Source organism: Tachyglossus aculeatus, chromosome 6 (genome assembly GCF_015852505.1).
Source record: "Tachyglossus aculeatus isolate mTacAcu1 chromosome 6, mTacAcu1.pri, whole genome shotgun sequence".
NCBI classification, from domain to species: Eukaryota; Metazoa; Chordata; class Mammalia; order Monotremata; family Tachyglossidae; genus Tachyglossus; species Tachyglossus aculeatus.
Genome location: NC_052071.1, coordinates 19448392 through 19468293, shown reverse-complemented (window position 1 = coordinate 19468293; position 19902 = coordinate 19448392). Strand labels below are relative to the sequence as shown.

The following is a 19902-nucleotide window of genomic DNA, read 5'->3' as shown; positions in this document are numbered from 1 at the left end:
CAGATGAGGTGACTGAGGCACAGAGAAGTGAAGTGACTTGTCCAAAGTCACACAGCTGACAGTTGGTGAAGCTGGGATTTGAACCCATGACCTTTGACTCCAAAGCCCATGCTCTTTCCACTAAGCCATGCCGCCACTGTTCCCCAAGAACGTCAACTATTGTCAAAGTGCCATTTGTTGATCCGCTTACAAAGTGGGGAGATTCCCGAGATGGTTTCCCTTTAAGCGAGAGCAATTTAGCAACTGACTTGTCCCGCAGGTATGTCGGAGATTTCCCTGGAAGAGACCCTATTGAAGGGCAATTCCAATGTTGCCCTGGGGGTCATTCTAACCACTTAATAACTTCGGGTCGAGGCACTAAAGTAATAATAAAAATAATAGTCATTGCATTTGTTAAATGCTTACTAGGCATAGTAAGCAAGACCACTAGACTCACTACTGGCTTTCAGCAAAACGCAGAAAAAGGAAGAGGTCAAACAGAGAGGAGAAAATTCAGGTCACCATCAAATGGCAGAAGCAAAACTGACTGGCACAAAGCGTGGGGGAAAAAGAATGCCATTTCTTTGGCGTGGGGTCACCCCTTCCTAATGGGACATGGGAGCAGACGGAAGGTATCACGAAGGTTCCTAATTATAGAGAGATAATCGATTTTGTTCCACAAAGTTCACTGTTAACGAATCTCAAGAAACTGAAGCCGGGATGATGGGATTGCTCATCCAAACAGTCGGAAGAAGCTCTACCGGTGAGCTCACACTCAAACCATCTCAGAAATATCACGATATCTGTGGATATCATGATAGCGGGGAAGTGGCTTGGCCTAACAGGGAGAGCGTGGGACTGAGGAGTCGGGTCACGTGGATTCTTGTCCCACCCTGCCCCATGACCTTGGGCACTTCACCTCTCTCGGTCTGAGTTTTTTCATCAGAAAAGCGGGGATAAAGTCGACTGGGAGGATCGTATGGGTCAGGGACTGTGCCTGATCTGATAATCCAGTCTCTGTCCTGGTGATTAACACATACTAAGCTCTCAATAAATCCCACAGTTATATTTTAATCCATGTTCAAATCACCTTCAATCACTTTCTTTGCATTAGCCTCCTTGCTGACCTCTCAGCCTCTTGTCTCTCCCCGCTCCAGTCCATAATCCACTCTGCTGCCCTAATCATTCTTCTACAAAAACGTTCAGGAAATATCACCTCACTTCTCAAAAACTCCAGTGATTGCCCATCCGCCTCCACATCAAACAAAAACTCCTCTCCATAGGCTTTAAGGCAGTCCACCACCTTGCGCCTTCCTACCTCAACTCACTAATATCCTTCTATAACCCAAGTCTGCACACTTCGCTCCTCTACTGCTAACCTTCTCACAGTGTCTCGATCTCGTCTATCTCACTGCCAACCCCCTCGCCCAAGTCCGCACCTCTGGCCTGGATCACTCTCTCTCCTCAAATCCGACAGACAACTACCCTCCCCTCCTTCAAAGCTTTATTGAAGGCACATCTCCTCCAAGAGGCCTTCCCTGAATAAGCCCCCCTTTCCTCTTCTCCCTTTCCTTTCTGCAACACCCTGACTTACTCCCTTTTTCTTCCCCCATCAAGCCCCACAGTACTTATGTACATATCACATTACTATTCTGTAATAATAATAATAATAATGGCATTTATTAAGCGCTTACTATGTGCAAAGCACTGTTCTAAGCGCTGGGGAGGTTACAAGGTGATCAGGTTGTCCCACGGGGGGCTCACAGTCTTTATCCTCATTTTACAGATGAGGTCACTGAGGCACAGAGAAGTTAAGTGACTCGTCCAAAATCACACAGCTGACAACTGGAGGAGCCAGGATTTGAACCCATGACTTCTGACTCCAAAGCCTGTGCTCTTTCCACTGAGCCATGCTGCTTCTCTATCTGTACAAATCTGTATATTATGAGCTGTCTCTCCTCTCAAGACTGTAAGCTCAGTGTATGCAGGGAATGTGTCCATTGTTGTATTGTCCTCTCCCAAGCAGTGCTCTGCACACAGTAAGCGCTCAATAAACATGATCAAATGAATGAAACTGCATCCTGCAAGCACTCCAATGGGCGGCCACACATGTGGAAATTGGAACCCAAAGACCACTAAAAATAACATCCCTCAGGGAATCTCCATTTCGGATCCAGTTTCACTCAAGAAAAACATGACCGTTAAAGGTTCCGGATGAATCTCTACCGTGAGGGCAACACTGGCCCATTTAAGGACCACGTGCCCCTTCTCGCTTCTGGCCCAAATATGGGCCGTCCCCCTCATTGGCAGGGGATCCCGGCCCCCTTCCACCCTTTATGCCCTTTTCCTTCTCACCGCTGTTCTCACACTGTGGAGAAGCAGCGTGGCTCAGGGGAAAGAGCACGAGCTTTGGAGTCAGAGGTCATTTGTTCAAACCCCAGCTCTGCCAATTGTCAGCTGTGTGACTTTGGGCAAGTCATTTAACTTCCCTGGAGCTCAGTTCCCTCATCTGTAAAATGGGGAATAAAACCGTGAGCCCCCCGTGGGACAACCTGATCAGCTTGTAATCTACCCAGAGCTTAGAACAGTGCTTTGCACGTGGTAAGTGCTTAATAAATGCCATCATCATTATTATTATTATCAAGAGGAGCCTGAGGCGTCGAGGGAGAATGGAGTCCGGGCAAGGCAGAGGGGGCAGGGCCACCACCGGGAGCCGAGCCCGCACATTTGAAGGCTCGCCCAAGGCGGCCCTCTCAGAGCAAAAATATCGTTCTCCGCTGAACTGTGGGAAAACTACGTCAAATTCACCCACTGTCAGCTGCCGGATGAGTAAGATAGGTTAGTGCTAATGAGAAAAACTGGGCATCATTGAGCCTCTTCCAACTAGTCACGGCATCTACCCCGGGAGGACAGGGCCACTCGCCCATGATGCACAGGTGCCCTGGAATGGGATCAAGGGAGAATTCAAAGGAATACATTTCTGCCTGTTGAATTCTTTCTACTACGGGTGGACCACCACCAGGGGAAATGTTTTTGGTAAAATTCGGAGGAGAATTCAAGAGATGAGTGGCACGGGCCCGGCAGTCAGAGCACCTGGGTCCTAATCCAGGACCCAATAATTGTCTCCCTTGTGAACTCGGGCAAGTCACTTCCCTTCTCTGCGGTTCCCTCATCGGCAAAATGGGGATTCAATACCTATTCTCCCTCTTGCTTTGATTGTGAGCTCCGTGTAGGACCTGATGATCTTGGGTCTACCCCCGCGCTTAGTAAAGTACTTGGCACACAGTAAACACATAAAAATGCCAGAATTATCACAATCATTATTATTATTCCTCTCTAAAACGTGAGTTACTGCCACCGAGATCAAAACAAGGAATTGAGCTCAAAGGCCTGGCTTCTACCTCTACGCCTACTGAGAGAATTTGAGCAGACATTACTGACAAACGCTTAGTGTGTTCTGCACACAGTAAGCGCTCAATAAATAGGACTGATTGAATGAATGAATAACAAACCTGGCCTCATCCCCAAATGTTCCAGTCTTTCACAGGATTTTCTAGTGCATTAGACCATGTGCACAGTCTATACATCTCCTTGCCTCTGACTGTGTCTTGGTGTGGAATGAGATCAAGGCTTCAGGTGAGGAAATTAAATTCAATCACGGACTCGCTCTGAGATTTCGGAAGCGACGGTGATTTTCTCCGTGACTCAAACCCCCCTATTTGAAAAATGGGGATGTGGGGTACCTCTCGCCTACCTCGTGTCGGCGTCAACTATGTTACATCAACTCAAGTATGCAAAGATCCTTTTAAAAAAGGACTGTAGCCCAACCCGTAACCATCCATAACCAAGACGGCAACTGCCTTACCTTGTTTTAAAATGTAAACGGTGCTGGTAGCGGAAAAGTTGGTTGAAGTGATAACATTCTCTCTGTTTGACGTGGCCAGCTCCACTCGGGACAGCTTTTCCATATCTCTGTGGAAACTGCTCACCTCTCCGGTCGGAAACGTTGCGTTGGTCAGGTGTCCCTCAGGGTCATACCTGGAAGATTCAATCGAGTCCAACTTAGAAGAATCTTGGCAATGATCCTGCATTTTTGCAGAAAAAAACCTCTCGACAGGAAGCGAGGGGTACTTTTGATCAATAATAATAATAATGATGGCATTTATTAAGCGCTTACTATGTGCAAAGCACTGTTCTAATAATAATAATAATAATGATGGCATTTATTAAGCACTTACTATGTGCAAAGCACTGTTCTAATAATAATAATAATAATGATGGCATTTATTAAGCACTTACTATGTGCAAAGCACTGTTCTAAGCACTGGGGAGGTTACAAGGTGATCAGGTTGTCCCACGGGGGGCTCACAGTCTTAATCCCCATTTTACGGATGAGGTAACTGAGGCCCAGAGAAGTTAAGTGATTTGCCCAAAGTCACAGAGCTGACAATTGGCGGAGCCGGCATTTGAACCCATGACCTCTGACTCCAAAGCCCGTGCTCTTTCCACTGAGCCATGCTGCTTCTCTACCATGTGATACTTCTAATCAACTTATCTGAGAGCAGAAAGTGGTATGTTATGATGGATCAAAATAAGACTTTTTTCAATCAGTCAATCAGGTGATGGCATTTCTTGAGCATTTACTGTGGGCAGAGCACTGTGTGGCTCTTCTCGATTCTCAAGCGCCTGGCTCGAGAGGTTTTTTCTTAGGGCAAAATCTAACGTAAACAAATCACGACGGCGACGGAACCGTTTAGACATCGTGTTTTGCCTTTCCACAATTCAGAAGTGCATTTTAGTCCTGATTCAACTTGCTGTGAAGTGATGGCTGAGAGAGTTGCCACCAGAGGGGGACAAGTACCAAGGAAATGAAAAATCACAGACGCCGTGGAAGCCAAACAAAACAGTGTTGCAATGGAGGCTGTCTGCCCAAGTGGCCATATTTAAAATGAACGCACCCTTTGACGACGAAGTGTAAAATTCCTCCTAAATAGTGGAAGAATATTCATTTAATTTAGAGCCTCCTGATTTCACCTGGGTTGCCTTCACTTTGCATTTCCCCAGATCATTCATCTGGTGTTCTATAACTGCCCTATCTTGAACAAAAGCACAGATGAAAGCCGGGGATAAAAGTTGCTCCAAAATACAGCCCATTTAAGTTGGCTTTAAACAACAATAAAAGCTCTCCGATTTATTTTAATCCCACCGTCTTCTGACAGAACTATCGCCTTGAGGCTTCAAATGTGCATTTCTGTTTGATTGCCAGTGGGACCATGAAAAATAAACACTTCATTAAGAATCAAGACATACCCTTGAAAGCCCATCACTGTTCTCTTTGCAAGTTGCAAATGACCAAATGTTCCAGTCCTTTGCTTTGGTTCTAAAATGCTCAACTATTATATCGGTTCAAGAAAAGTGAGCAAAATGGAGCTTGAAGACGGTGATTGAGGCACCCACTTTCAAAATGGTAATTATGCAATATAACATGGTAATTCTACAGTTCGTCGTCAGTCTCTCAAGGACATTAACTGAGCCGAAACTCTGACGGAGCGCTTTTTAAAGATCATCTTTAAGCTCATAGTCTAACTTCTGGCGGCCACAAGGAGGGATCCACTGGCCCACTGGGATGGCATGCGAAGGAAGGGCGGTTAACAGGTCCAGTCTGTTCTTCTGGAGGTCGGCTTTATGAAGCGGGGTCTCTCGGGTGGGAACGCCCCAAAGCGATATCAAAATGAAAATTTTCTCCCTGCTAAGAAGGACTGTAAGATTTATAAAGTTTCCTGCAGATGCAGAAGGGCATTAGGGAAGGATAGTTTGGGGTCTGGCATTTATGTTCACGGAGGACGCAAAACTCACCGTTGTCTGGGCGGTCACTATGGACACCAGAGATTTGGTTCAATAATCTTCTGGGTGTAATCAGTGTACAGTGATGAGTTTTCTGATCATCCATCTGCCCCCTCACACTATTTCGTTGTCCACTCTCTACCCACTTGATCTTTCTCAACCTCCCCATCACTTACACTCCCAAACCATCGGGTTCACTTTTATTTCGGTACTACAGATTTCTTCTCTCCTCAGCCTTTCTTTCTTCAATTTCTCCTGTCCCCTTCTTTCATTTCCACTTGCATCCTGCCATCATTTAGTCATCTGATTGATTTCTGCTGTTCTGGGTACCATTCTAATTTCTCTTCCATTTCCTCCCCTCTCATGATCTCCCATTTTGGGATTCATCTTAATAATAATAATATTTGTTAAGGGCTTACTATGTGCCAAGCACCGTTCTAATCGCTGGAGCAGATAGATGGTAACCAATCAGGTTGGACACAGTCCCTGTCCCACATGAGGCTCACACTCTTAATCCTCATTTTACAAAGTAACTGAGGCCCAGAGAAGTGAAGTCACATGCCCAAGGTCACACAGCAGACAAGAGGAGGAGCCAGGATTAGAACTCACAACTTCTAACTCCCAAGCCCATACTCTCGCCACTAGGCCATGCTGCTTCATTTCCCTCTTGTATTTTTTTCCTATCGGGACCATACTGGGTCAGGACCACAAGACCTGCATGGGAAGCACCTCTCAAGTTCCTATGTCCAAAGGTCGTCGGCCTAGATTCTCTTCTGGGACAGACATAAACCTCTTGCAAATTCCTCTCTCTTTCTCCTCCATATGTTAGTGGTACCTGCCTATTAAAACATCCAAAATCAGAGATTTCTAGAAAACAAAATCTCCCTCTCTGGCTAAGCGTTTCTCTTTCAGAGGCAATCAGATGCATCGTAACTGGGATACCTGTGAGTGGCACTTCCACTTATTTTCATCGGAAAATGCAAGAGGTAAAAGCATTCTAATCCTTAGGCTAGGTGAGGATCCACGCCATCGGATGCTCTTTTCAGAGAAGCAGCATGGCTCGGTGGAAAGAGCACGGGCTTTGGAGTCAGAGGTCATGGGTTCAAATACCAGTTCTGCCAACTGTCAGCCGTGTGACTTTGGGCAAGTCACTTAACTTCTCTGGGCCTCAGTTCCCTCATCTGTAAAATGGGGATTAAAACTGTGAGCCCCCCGTGGGACAACCTGATCACCTTGTCACCTCCCCAGCACTTTGAACAGTGCTTTGCACATAGTAAGCGCTTAATAAATGCTATCATTATTATTATTATTCTCTCTTTCCATGCTGGCTTTAGAAATTTTTTCCTCCTCATCTCTTTTTTTCCTCTTTCCTCCAGTTGATGCTCCTTGGCCACACTCACCCATCCTGTCTCAACCGACTCGGTGGCCGTCTCTCAACTTGTATGTGTCTGCACGAACTCCCCTTTCTGACCCCCTTTCTCTTACCGGTGTCATTGCCAGAAACAGTTGTCCAAGGACCAAACCCCCCCGTCCCCTTCCCCCTGGCTCTGACCACCCCACGATGGCAGCCACAAGAGGCTGGGTAGTAAATGGACCCCTCACCATCCCTGCGGCAAGCCTGTTTCCCAAAGTTGGTGATTCCCTTGGCCTGAGAAGCTCATGGCACTCCGCTCCCTGGCTCTACCTGTCTGGTCTGGAAATGCCCTTCCGTCTGCCAGGATGGCTACAACTGATGGACATCTTCTCCCCTGCGGTGTGGGCCATTCGTATTTACACTGGTTTCATTTTCACGGCATAGGGCCCCTTCCCACCTGGCGGTTTTTACCCACCGTCAACTGTATCGCAGTACCCATCCCTGCGGCTCAAGTGTGACTGCACAGCGAAAGGTCAATCCCTTGAAATGTGGCCAGGTTATTTGCACAAACGGGCGCTATGGAATAAATGACTTCAGTCCCTCTAACTGCAACAACTCCCATCTCCATTAAACGTGCTGACGTTCTCTTGGAAGCCCCAAATCAGAGCTTTGAAAGTCTCCAAAGGTGCCAAATGACATTTTTCTAAAACTAAACGCTTGGCAGCTATCTTTTTTCCCCTCAGGAAAAAAAAAACATTTGGAGGAGAAAATAGCTGCAGAACTACTTTGGCTTTTGCAGATCCTCAACGTGGGCTGAAAACACGAATGCTCTCTATTTTATACTCGCCGGCATCACGTGGTCTCTGCTCCCCTTCCTTTTTAGCTTGCTAAGAAGGCCGGAGGACAAAGGCGAACACGCTTAGTGGTTCATTGGCCCTCAAGAAAGTTGGCAAAGAGACTTCCAGTGGACCTAAATGTGCTCTGAGCATGCTGGAACATTTAAAATGCGTTTAGCCTGTTCTTAAAACTCCCAACTTCCTCCATTAGAGAAGCAGCAGAACCAACACGGGCCCGGAAGTCCGAGGACTTGGGTTCCGATTCCGACTCTACCAAGGGCTTCCTGTGTGACCTCGGGCAAGTCGCTTAACTTTTCTGGGCTTCAGTTACCTCACCTGTAAAATGGGGATTAAGACTGTGAGCTCCACTTGGGACTTGGACTACTGGCCAACCTGATTAACTTCTATCAGAGAAGCAACGTGGCTCAGTGGAAAGAGCACGGGCTTCGGAGTCAGAGTTCATGGGTTCAAATCCCGGCTCCGCCAATTGTCAGCTGTGTGACTTAGGCAAGTCACTTAACTTCTCTGGGCCTCAGTTACCTCATCTGTAAAATGGGGATTAAGACTGTGAGCCCCCCCATGGGACAACCTGACCACCTTGTAACCTCCCCAGGGCTTAGAACAGTGCTTTGCACATAGTAAGTGCTTAATAAATGCCATTATTATTATTATTATTATCTACTCCAGTGCTTATTACAGTACCTGGGACATAAGTGCTTAACAAATACCCTCAAAAAAAAATCATAATGGCCTTTCTCCCATCTGTCTGTCCAAATATCGACATCTGCCCAAAGTCAGTCTTCTCTGGGCTCTTGTGGTTGCGTATTTAAATATTAAGCAGCAGCAACAACAAGAACAGCGTGGCTCAGTGGAAAGAGCCCAGGCTTTGGAGTCAGAGGTCATGGGTTCAAATCCCGCCTCCGCCAATTGTCAGCTGTGTGACTTTGGGCAAGTCACTTAACTTCTCTGGGCCTCAGTGACCTCATCTGTAAAATGGGGGTTAAGACTGTGAGCCCCCTGTGGGACAACCTGATCACCCCGTAACCTCCCCAGCGCTTACAACAGTGCTTTGCACATAGTAAGTGCTTAATAAATGTCATCATCATCATTATTATTATTACTCTCGCCAAGCTTCCTCACATACTGTTGCCTTTCTCCTTGTGTAAAGAAGACACGGGGTGAATTTCTGCTCGTCCAAGTGCTCACACTCATAACCAATGTCAACTTCCACCAATCGGCCAAGGTGTTTCTATCGGACCTCAGATTCAATCTGGAGAGGCAGAACCTCCAAGTCGGCCAAACCCAAACAAAAATAAATTCAGGACATGACCGTACATGTTCCTCTCCATTTTCTCCCTTCCCTTGGTAATTGCCACCTGTCATAAATTCATGATGTACCACAAGTCGAGAGATTTTGGTTAATCACATCATTTTATCATATCATTTTGCATTTTATCCAAGTTCAAGAGAAGCATTTTAGGCTAGCACTTCCCTCTCCAGACTGTATGCTCGTCATGGGCAGGGAATGTGTTCTTACTGACTCTGTTGTATTGTTCGCTCCCAAGCACTCAGTACAGTGCTCTGCATATAGTAAGCTCCCAATGAATATCATTGATGGATTGGCCGATTGATAGAGAGGGACATCTCAGCCTTTTGAAAAAAGGCAACAGACATTTTACCCAAAGCAGGCACACAATCACAACCAAGAACCAGATTCAAGTTCAGCGCTTAGAACAGTGCTTGGCACACAGTAAGTGCTTAATAAATGCCATTATTATTATTATTATTATTAAGTAAATTGCATTTTTCAAAGATGTCTTTTGGGGCACATGGGTTTCCCTAAACTCGTCTACAGAGATGCAGACAGAGTTGTGATTCTTTGAAAGGCGTTGGTTCACTTCAGGCCTATAACACAGCCTTCACAAACAATGTAAAGACATCATCTATGTAAACTCCTTGGGGGCAGAGATCTGGCCTATCAACTCTACTGCACTTCTCCAAGCGCTCAGAATAGTGCTCTGCACAACGTAATAATAATAATAATGATGATGATGGTATCGGTTAAGCGCTTAATATGTACCAAGCATTACTCTAAGAGCGCTGAGGTAGATATGGGGTATTCAGCTTGTCCCACATAAGGCTCGCAGTTTTAATCCCCATTCTACAGATGAGGTAACTGAGGAACAGAGAAGTGACTTGCCCAAGGTCACACTGCAGACAATGATGGAACTGGGATTAGAACTCACGTTCTCTAACTCCCAAGCCCATGCTCTTTCCAATAAGCCACACTGCTTCTCAATAAGTTCTGTTGGTTGATAGGCTAACACACAATAACTGTCTTCAAAATTTTGTGAGGCTAGAAACCACTAACCCCATAAACTGGAGAAGAAATTTAGCTGCAGTTTTTGCTCCGAAAACCTTTAAAGACAGGAAATGGAACAGGCTCCCCAAAGACTTTCTTTCCCACCGCCAATAATCAGAGGTGCGATTTTTTTCCACACTTCCTTTGCCTCATCTTGAGAAAAGGACGCAAAATTTCCAGAAATTTTAAATCCTTGAGAACTTTGAAGTACAAAAAAAAAAAAAGGTAGAAGAGAGTTACTGACTTACTCATAAATGGTTGTCCATCCGTTCTCATCGCTTTTGGTGGCCAGAAGACCCGTGTTCCCTGGATATGTCATTAAGGCCAAGTTGTAGTTTTGCACGGTTATCTTCTTCAGCACGCCGTTGCTACTGATAACCAGCCAGTACGCCTGCCCTCCAGGGACCGCCAACCACAGAGGCGTTCCACTAGTGCCCCGGTGAATGTGGACTAAATTCCCACTGCCGCTGGTGATGGCTTCTAAATCTCCTTCCGCGGTGTAGGAGAAATTGTACATGTAGTCCCTGGTGATCAGATTCAGCGTATGGAGATGGGTCCCGTTGGGGGTGAACTGATAAAGCTCCTGGTCCGCGGGTGAAGCGATCTCATAAATATTCAAATCGCTCAGGTGAGCTCTGTTTCTACTGACCGCCCGGATGCGGATATTGCCCAGGTCGGCTACGTACAGCGTGCCTTCGGGCGAGACTGCTAAAGAGGAAGGTGCTTTCAGCTTTGCGTCTTTGGCGTATCCTCCATCCCCTGGGGAAGAGAGAGAGATTTGGATCATCGGAACCCCGGCCTTCAACTTATCACGATGCCATCTTTTATTGTAATAATAATACTAATAATAATGGTATTTGTTAAGCGCTTACTATGTGCCAAGCACTGTTCTAAGCGCTGGGGTAGAGACAAGGTAATCAGGTTGCCCCATGTGGGGCTCACAGTCTTTATTCCCATTTTACAGATGAGGGAACTGAGGCACAGAGAAGTTAAGTGACTTGCCCAAAGTCACACAGCTGATATGATTGAATGAATGAATGAATGAATGAATGAATATGTGGCGGAGCTCGGAGTAGGACCCATGACCTCTGACTCCCAAGCCCGTGCTCTTTCCACTAAGCCTGTCTCCCCCTTTTAGACTGTGAGCCCACTATTGGGTAGGGACTGTCTCTATATGTTGCCAAATTGTATTTCCCAAGCGCTTAGTACAGTGCTCTGCACACAGTAAGCGCTCAATAAATACGATTGATGATGATGATGAAGCCACGCTGCTTCCCTTTTATCACACTGGATGGCAGCCATCTGTCTCTTTTCTTTTTTCCTTAAGGGTACATGTTAAGCACTTACTCTGACCCAGACACTGTACTAAGCGCTGGGGTAGATATAAACTAACCAGGCTGGACCCAATCCTGGCCCCTTGAGGGGCTCACTTAATCCCCATTTTACAGATTAGGGGATGGAGGCACAGAGAAGTGAACTGACTTGTCTACGGTCACTTGGCAGACACCTGGCGGAGCCGGGATTAGATCCCAGGTCCTCCGACTTCCCCGCCCAGCTTTTTCCACTAGCCACGCTGCTTCCCATCTCAGCCGAGGAATTCTGAAACCCAACATCTAATACAGCATAATTCTGAAATGGGACCTTTAAAGAGCGACAAAAAGATGCGATTTTCTCAGTTAGGCAGATTTTGCCCAATCCAAAATATCACCACTCAAGAACCCATTATACTTCAGGACATGAGCTGGAAAAATAGTGGCAGCTAGAGCCCAGCCTAGGCTGATTTCACAGTGGCAAAATATAGTCATTCTCTAACAGAAATACTGGAAAAATTTGGTAAACTGAATAAGAAGGATATTTTTCTGATAACTGGAAAATCCCCAAATTTTCTGTGGAACCCCTCCCATAAATTGTACAGTGGACGTATTGATCGAAAATCCACAGAAGCTAAGTTTCAGACACCCCAATGGTATGTGTGAAGCCCGATGTTAAAAAGAAGTGCTTTTCGATCACTCCTGTATTTCTCTGAGCCCGTATGCTAAATGGAGAAATTTCACAAACCTGGCTGTTAACTAAAGTGTTCACATTTAGAGGACCTTTGAGGGCCTTTCTTAAAAAAAACTCTTCCATAAATGACACTTTTGATCCCCTTATGACATGATAAGCGGTGCGGCTTAGTGGAAAGAGCCCGGGCTTGGGAATCAGAGGTCATGGGTTCTAATCCCGGCTCAGCCACATGTCAGCTTTGTGACTTTGGGGAAGTCACTTCACCTCTCTGGACCTCAGTTACCTCACCTGTAAAATGGGGATTGAGACTGTGAGCCCCACGTGGGACAACCTGATTACCTTGCATCTACTCCAGCGCTTAGAACAGTACTTGGCACATAATAAACGCTTAACAAATACCATCATCACCATCATCATTTCTGCGTAAATATAAGAATCCTATTCCACTGCCTGGGGAAAATTCCAGTTTGGGTCATTATGGATTTCTAATGATCCATAGCATTGTGAAGCCTATTTATTTGCAGTGAATTAGTAATTTCCCTCTCCCCAAATGAGAAGTCAGTTCTCAGTTACCCAAAATGACTGCCACCAGGATTTTTCCCTTAAGTGTACCTCAATATGTCTTAGGATTTGTTGAAAATTTCTCATCTCTCTCTCTCTCTCTCTATTTATTTATTTTATTTTATTTTTTCCCCAATTCACCCAAGACACCAACACCACCCCAGCTCCCCTTCCAGATGTTAGGACCCGTTTGGAGGCTACATTTCTCCGGTCAAGGGGAAGGCAGGTCCTCAGGGACGGAAACAAGGCCATACCTGAGAAACAGTCGCAGTTGGGGTCGATCTTGCAGTCGCAGTCCGTCGGGGCCCCCGCAACGACGGAGATCTCCCCGTTGGTGGTGACTTGCTGGATGCGGTTGATCTTCCTCTCGTCCGTCTCGGCGATGTAGAGCACCCCGCTGTGGGACACGCCGATGGCCCGTGCCGATTCCAGGGTGGAGTGGACCGCCACCTTGCTGACCAGGAAATGGTCGATTCCGGGGACCTGACAGTGGATGGGCCGGCCGGCGATGATCCTCACGCGTCTGTTCTCCGAGATCTGCAGGACGATGTTGTTGTCCAAGACGTACAGCGAATTGTCCATGGGGTTGACCGTGAGGTCGGTCGGCCACTCCAGCCTCACCTGCGGGATGGAACAGGTGTGTTCATTAAAAAAAACCCCTACAGCCCACACATTTTCTGAGAAGAACTGGTTTTGCGCTGCAAAACACAATAAAGATTCATTATCGTCACTCATCACCATTGTTATCAATGGTATTCTGTGCTTGGAACACAGTAAGCGCTTAACAAAAACCATCATAATTATCATTTATTATTCACTGAGCACTTACTGAGGGCAGGGAACTCTACTGAGAGCTTGAGAGAAACCAGTCCCACAGATTTCATTCAGTCACATTTACTGAGCACTTACAGTGTGCAGAGCACTATACTAAGCTCTTGGGAGAGTACAATAGATCAATAAACAGACATTCCCTGGTCACAACAAGCCAGAGGGAGCTTAGTTGGTAGACATGTTCCCTGCCCACAAGGAGCTTACAGTCTAGGCAGACACTGGCATAATTATTTATTCACTTTTTATGACATTTAATAATAATAATAACGATGGCATTTGTTAAGCGCTTACTATGTGCAAAGCACTGTTCTAAGCGCTGGGGGGGATACAAGGTGATCAGGTTGTCCCACATGGGGCTCACAGTCTTCATCCCCATTTTACAGATAAAGGAACTGAGGCTCCGAGAAGTTGACTTACCCAAGGCAGCAGACATGTGGCAGAGCCAGAATTTGAACACATGACTTCTGACTCCAAAGCCCATGCATGTACTATGCGCTAGGCACTGTACTCAGCGCTGTGGCGGATTCAAGTTAATCAGGTTGGACACAGTCCATGTCCCTCTGCTTGGAACAAACATGGAATGGTGCCGATTCTGGAATCAAGGTCTCCTCCCTCTTTTCCCTCTCCTCCTCCCCCTGGCTTGACGTGGGAAGGGGCGGATCAGATGGGGTGGAGCTACTGCAGTGGCAGAGGATTCCTCCCCGTGAAATTTCCTTAAATAGCATAACTGACAACCTTAATTGTGTCTGCCCCGGCAGGTGGAGGGTGACAGGCAAATCCAATTAAGTGGCTGGATCCATTAACGGCTGCTTTCAAGCCTCTGGTAATAATAACGGCCGCTTTCAAGCCTCTGGTAATAATAATAATAATAATAATAATAATAATGGCATTTATTAAGCACTTACTATGTACAAAGCACTGTTCTAAGCATGGGGAGGCTACAAGGTGATCAGCCACGGAGGGCTCACAGTCTTAATCCCCATTTTACAGATGAGGTAACTGAGGCCCAGAGAAGTTCAGTGACTGGCCCAAAGTCACACAGCTGACAAGTGGCGGAGCTGGGATTTGAACCCATGACCTCTGACTCCAAAGCCAATGCTCTTTCCACTGAGCCAGGCTGCTTCTAATACAGTACTCTACAAGTGGTACCCTACAAATCTACAAGTGGTAGATTTGCATCTGGATTAGGAAAAGAATCTGAATCCTTCTGGATAATGTAGACAGGAGAAGGAGTTAGCCTTCAGGCAACACTAGGCAACTCACTGCTACTGACCAGAGTGAGTCCTTAGATCTGTACAGATCGATCCATTCTGCCCAAAAGGATCTAAGTAAATTGAATCTCAATTTCTGTTCACATCCCAAGATCCTTGGGGATTCTGCCAGCAGCTCATATACGCATACACAAAACAAATATCCATAGGGGTGAGATCTGGAGACGTTACAATAATTCTGGTAGCCTAGATAGAGTACAAGAAGAAAGTTACCTGAGATTTTCTACAATCATCACCTCCCTTTGTTTACAGATCTGCATTGCTGGGCATAAATTTTCAGACTTTTCGGCCAATTGTCGGCTAGAAAAATCCAACATTCCCATAGAAACTTCCCTCCGAACGCTTGCTGTCTGGGAAAGTTTTGCCAAGAAGTTTACTTCACCATACATTAACAACGGCACTCTGCCTCAACTAGCTTTTAAACTACGGAAGCACCTTGCTTCCCAACAGCCACAAACTCAGGCGAGGTAATTAGCTCTTGAGCATTAACAAACCAGAATTCAATGGCTCCTCAGGTGAGTAGGCCCCTTTCTAGGAGTAAATTGCTCAACCCTGTGAGGGCAATAAACTCTTCTAAAACACCGGGAATCCATTGTATGCCATTTACCGCACCAGAAAAGGTAATTGACTAAATGGTACCTGAGAGTCTGGAAGAGTTTATTACCCACATACCAGAGAGCCATCCTACCCGAGACAAGTCTTCTCATGTCCTCCCTTCAGGCTTCAGAACTTTTTAATGAAAGCGACACATCGTTAACATATCTCTTCTCTACAGGATCATTAGCGTTCTAGCAGTTACTGTGCAGTTACATTCTTTAAATTGTATTTCACGGGAAATTCCTGGTCTTTTTTATTCTGTAACGCAATACCCCAATTTCCCTTCATTGCTGGCAGCCCCACTCTCTTTATAGCATCAATCCCTAATTTACAGGGCACCTCAGCTTCCTATTCTTGTACAGTCGAGTCATTTTGGTTTTCATAAAACGTGTTTCTGCTCACACGGAACGATGGCTTATTAACGGGAGACTCTTTCTCCTTCCACTGCGTGAAAACTTCTCCCATCGGCTAGGCCGTTCCTAAGGGGATCGGGACCATCCCTACTTCATTCATCTGCCGCCATGAGCAGTTCGCTTCTCATTCTTATACTCTTACATTCCAGGTGGGGCTCCCGGCAATTGAGGGAAATTTCGGCGCTGCATTAAAATAACCAAGGGATGTGTTACCAAAGAGGGCAGGATGCCTCCCCAGACTTTCACACCCTAGTATGTCAAACCCTATGTATGTTTGTATGTATGTATGTTTGACATAGGTATGTCATAGGTATGTCATACCCTAGTATTTCAAACCCTAGAAGGTTTCGTAAAGGATAAACTATGACTTGTTGATCAGGGCGAGCCCTCTGAGGTAACCCGGGGCCTCATCTACTGTGTTGTTGGTCAAGATTATGCAGCCATCATCTTAGTGGCAAGGCGGCGGGCTGGATAAGAGGGTGGGTGGGATATTCCGTGATCCCCAAGTTCCTACCTCACTGGCCTGGTTTTTTTCCCCACCTCCCCATCACTTCTCAAGAATGATGCCACAGATTGCCCACCCTGAGCCTCTGAACACATCCTCTCTGCCCTCTGAAGGGGTCGGAGGTTACGACAGAACACAGGATAACCCTCGAGGAGCCGGGATGCACTGTTCTGTGGTTCGTGGGTATGTGTGAGTCCTACGGGTGTAACCTCCCTTCTGGCCCAACACGCATGGAGGCCGGAATGCAACATTGAAAGGCTCAGGCATTTCCTAGCCCCAATGCCCATGTCAGACTGTGTCATGCAATAGGCAGATGGCAATTTTAGGACGGTGCTCCCTGCCGGGCTGGAAAATAACACCTTCACCCAGGTGGAGGTAGATCAGACAGGGGCACCGGAGCACAGCCGTCACTGAATCAAGCACCCCTGTAACATACCCTACTATTCATTCATTCATTCAGTCGTATTTATTGAACGCTTACTGTGTGCAGAGCACTGTACTAAGCGCTTGGGAAAGGAATGCACTACGTATACCCTGAGGATACAGCATGGCCTAGTGGATAGGGTACACGTCTCGGAGTCAAAAGGACCTGGACTCTAATCCTGGCTCTGCCACTTGTCTGCTGTGTAACTTTGGGCAAATCATTTTACTTCTCTGAGCCTCAGTTACCTCACCTGAAAAAGGGGATTAAGACTGTGAGCCCCATGTGGGACAGGGACCGTGTCCAACCTGATTAGCTTGTATCTACCCCAGCACTTAGAACAGTGCTTGACACCTAATAAGTGCTTAACAAACACCATCATCATTATTATTATCGTTACTTGGGATTGCAGCGCCTTGGGAATGATGCTGGGGAGGCAGAAGCCCATTGTTGGGTAGGGACCGTCTCTATATGTTGCCAATTTGTACTTCCCAAGCGCTTAGTACAGTGCTCTGCACACAGTAAGCGCTCAATAAATACGATCTAATGAATGCAAACTAAAAAAAATTGCGGGATAGGGGAGCTTTTGCGTGAGAACAGCCAGAAAAGACTAGGACTCTTCAGCCTGAAAAGGTGCAGGTCTGAGAGGGGAGATGATTAGGGATTTCAAAATAACGGCAGGTGTGGCAGGGTTAACATTGCATTTTATATAACTAGATTTAGAGAGCACTGAAAAGCGTCTGGGCAGAACAGAATAAAGCAAGCAAAAAGAAATATTTCCTCCCACAGCTGGTACTAAGCATGTAAAATTTGCTACTTGAAAATTAGGCATGCCAAAAACACTTGAGAAGTTTCATTAAATGAATGGACCGAGAGCTCATAAGATTTAATGGAAAGGAAAGTTAGAAGTGAAGGGGAAAAAAAATGTCAGAGACGTTAGAAGGCTCGAGAAAGTTTTAAAAGATTCATGGAATCGAGGTCCTGGATGGCTTCCGGAAGGACGGGAACAACTATTATACTCCTTCACCAACTATCCTTTGGTGCCACAGCCAGAAGCAGTGTAAAGCTGGCCATGCCAAGGATCTGGGTTCTAATCCTGACTCTGCTACGTGTCTACTGTGTGACTTTGGGCAAGTCACTTCACTCCTCTGTGCCTCAGTTACCTCATCTGAAAAATTAACTGTGAGCCCCATGTGAGATAGGGACTGTGTTCAACCCGGAATGCTTGTTATCCACCCCAGTGCTTAGAGAAGTTTCTGGCACATAATAAGGACTTAACAAATACCACAATTATTATTTTTATCCAGCGTGACATTACCATCCCTTACCATGTTGACCGTCCCTAAGTGTTGGTTAAAACAACGAAATAAAACAAAAAAAAAGGCAGCTCTTCCTTTGACCAGATACCAAGAACTTCACTGCTTTGTTCAGTTCCATTCTCTGAGGATATTCAGAAGGAAGTTTGGGAAAACAGGGACACTTCATTACACGTACGGTGGCTGATAGGGAAGACACCTCTGCTAGGGGTTCCCCTGTTCTGCCTCAAACTGTCTCGGTTTTCTGCAGTCTCATCAGCAAGAAAGTCAAGATTACTTTTGGTCAGCTTTCAGAGACCTCTCTTTTCCTGGATGACAGTGGCATCTCCTAGTCTTCAGTTAAAAGAAAAAAGGACGCTACTTATGGAAATTTATGTTTTCCGCAACTGAGAACATGAGGACTTCTCTTAAGCATAGAGAGGAATTGAGTGGGGAAAATTCAGAGGAAATGTAGGAAAATAGGCTCTGCCAGGCTAGTGAATATGTTTATTTTTGACATTATTCAAATTATTAAGTAGAAATACAAGGGGCACAATGATAAATAAGAAGAGAAGCACTGTGGCTCAGTGGAAAGAGCACAGGCTTTGGAGTCAGAGGTCATGGGTTCAAATCCCAGCTCCACCAACTGTCAGCTGTGTGACTTTGGGCAAGTCACTTAACTTCTCTGGGCCTCAGTTTCCTCATCTGTAAAATGGGGATTAAGACTGTGAGCCCCCCGTGGGACAACCTGACCACCTTGTAATTTCCCCAGTGCTTAGAACAGTGCTTTGCACATAGTAAGCACTTAATAAATGCCATTATTATTATTATTATTAAATAATGTTTATCTGCAGCAGCAGCAAATACTGAGGCAAAAATAACAATGTGCAGTCAGATCAAATTCAGTAGTAAAGCCAATAAAGGAAGACCAATGCATGCTTTAATTGTGCTTACCTCCTCTGCCACCTGAAAATTAGGATGATGTTTTGGGTTAGGAAGCCTTAATGAACTTTGAAGACGAGAAATAACCATTCCTGTGAATTCTAACACCCCCTCAAAGTGATCAGCATGAACAAATACTAACAGAGACTTGGGTGTAATTGTTGCTTCCTCCTCCTAAAAAAGGGGGTAATTGCTTTGATTTTCTGACTTGACTCCCAGGCATCAATTTTTGAAAAAGCGATTTTGAATACAGAGATGGTTTAACCACTTCTAGCTTGCCATTTACAGGCCAAGTAATCTCTCCGCAGGAGACCAAGGCCCCAAATGAAAAACAAAAACAAGGTAAGAGAATGTCCTTCAGCCTTCCATGCTCATCTGTTTGTGAGTTCGATTGTTAACATTAAGGAGAACGCAATGTACAAAGACATCATTCCCCGGTTTACTGTCTGCACCTCTCTACATCTGGAACTTTATGGCACAAGCCCAAGAACCCAGCTCCTTCTCAATTCCTAAGAGGTGTGGGGAAACTCAAGCACATTTTGTCAGCCACACTTCCCACTCATTCCCACTCACTCCTCCTTCTCTGTCCTCCCCGAACACTCACCCAAATCTACCCTTCACATCCTTGGAGAAGACTTTCTAAAAAGTGACTAACCTTATTAAGCTTATTTTTCCATTTTTTGTATG

The 19902-nt window shown here is 45.8% G+C and overlaps 1 protein-coding gene across 2 annotated transcripts in view; it reads right to left on the bottom strand.

Moving 5' to 3' along the window:
* Positions 1-19902, bottom strand: part of TENM1 (teneurin transmembrane protein 1) — an 849492-nt gene that overhangs the window by 33079 nt on the left and 796511 nt on the right. For both annotated transcript variants that reach the window (XM_038747613.1, XM_038747612.1), the window contains exons 24-26: positions 13195-13561; positions 10624-11134; positions 3845-4017 (exon numbers count right to left, since the gene is read on the bottom strand). In XM_038747613.1, coding sequence (XP_038603541.1) covers positions 3845-4017; positions 10624-11134; positions 13195-13561 — 1051 coding nt within the window. The remainder of the gene's footprint in view (positions 1-3844; positions 4018-10623; positions 11135-13194; positions 13562-19902) is intronic.